We start from the raw sequence: 420 nt of genomic DNA, 5'->3' as shown, positions 1-420 counted from the left end.
AGCCGCCTTATTCCTACATCGCCCTCATCGTCATGGCCATCCAGAGCTCGCCCTCCAAACGCCTGACCCTCAGCGAGATCTACCAGTTCTTGCAGAGCCGCTTCCCTTTCTTCCGCGGCTCCTACCAGGGCTGGAAAAACTCGGTGCGCCACAACCTCTCGCTCAACGAGTGCTTCATCAAGCTGCCCAAGGGGCTGGGACGCCCGGGCAAGGGCCACTACTGGACCATCGACCCGGCCAGCGAGTTCATGTTCGAGGAGGGCTCGTTTCGCCGCCGGCCCCGCGGTTTCAGGAGGAAATGCCAGGCGCTGAAGCCCATGTATAGCATGATGAACGGGCTCAGCTTCAACCATCTCCCCGAGAGCTACGGCTTCCAGGGCTCGGCCGGCGGGCTCTCCTGCCCCCCCAACGCCTCTCCCT

At 63.1% G+C, this 420-nt stretch overlaps 1 protein-coding gene across 1 annotated transcript in view; it reads left to right on the top strand.

Annotated features, from left to right (window-relative positions):
- The window catches only part of LOC104133778 (forkhead box protein F1), a 27,931-nt gene that overhangs the window by 17,639 nt on the left and 9,872 nt on the right, over positions 1–420 (top strand). Inside the window, exon 2 of the mRNA XM_009647215.1 lies at positions 3–410. Coding sequence (XP_009645510.1) covers positions 3–410 — 408 coding nt within the window. The remainder of the gene's footprint in view (positions 1–2; positions 411–420) is intronic.

Source organism: Egretta garzetta, unplaced genomic scaffold (genome assembly GCF_000687185.1).
Source record: "Egretta garzetta isolate BGI_Z169 unplaced genomic scaffold, ASM68718v1 scaffold39, whole genome shotgun sequence".
Classification (NCBI taxonomy): domain Eukaryota; kingdom Metazoa; phylum Chordata; class Aves; order Pelecaniformes; family Ardeidae; genus Egretta; species Egretta garzetta.
Note: the sequence above shows the minus strand (reverse complement) of the source record. Positions and strands in the feature narration are given on the sequence as shown.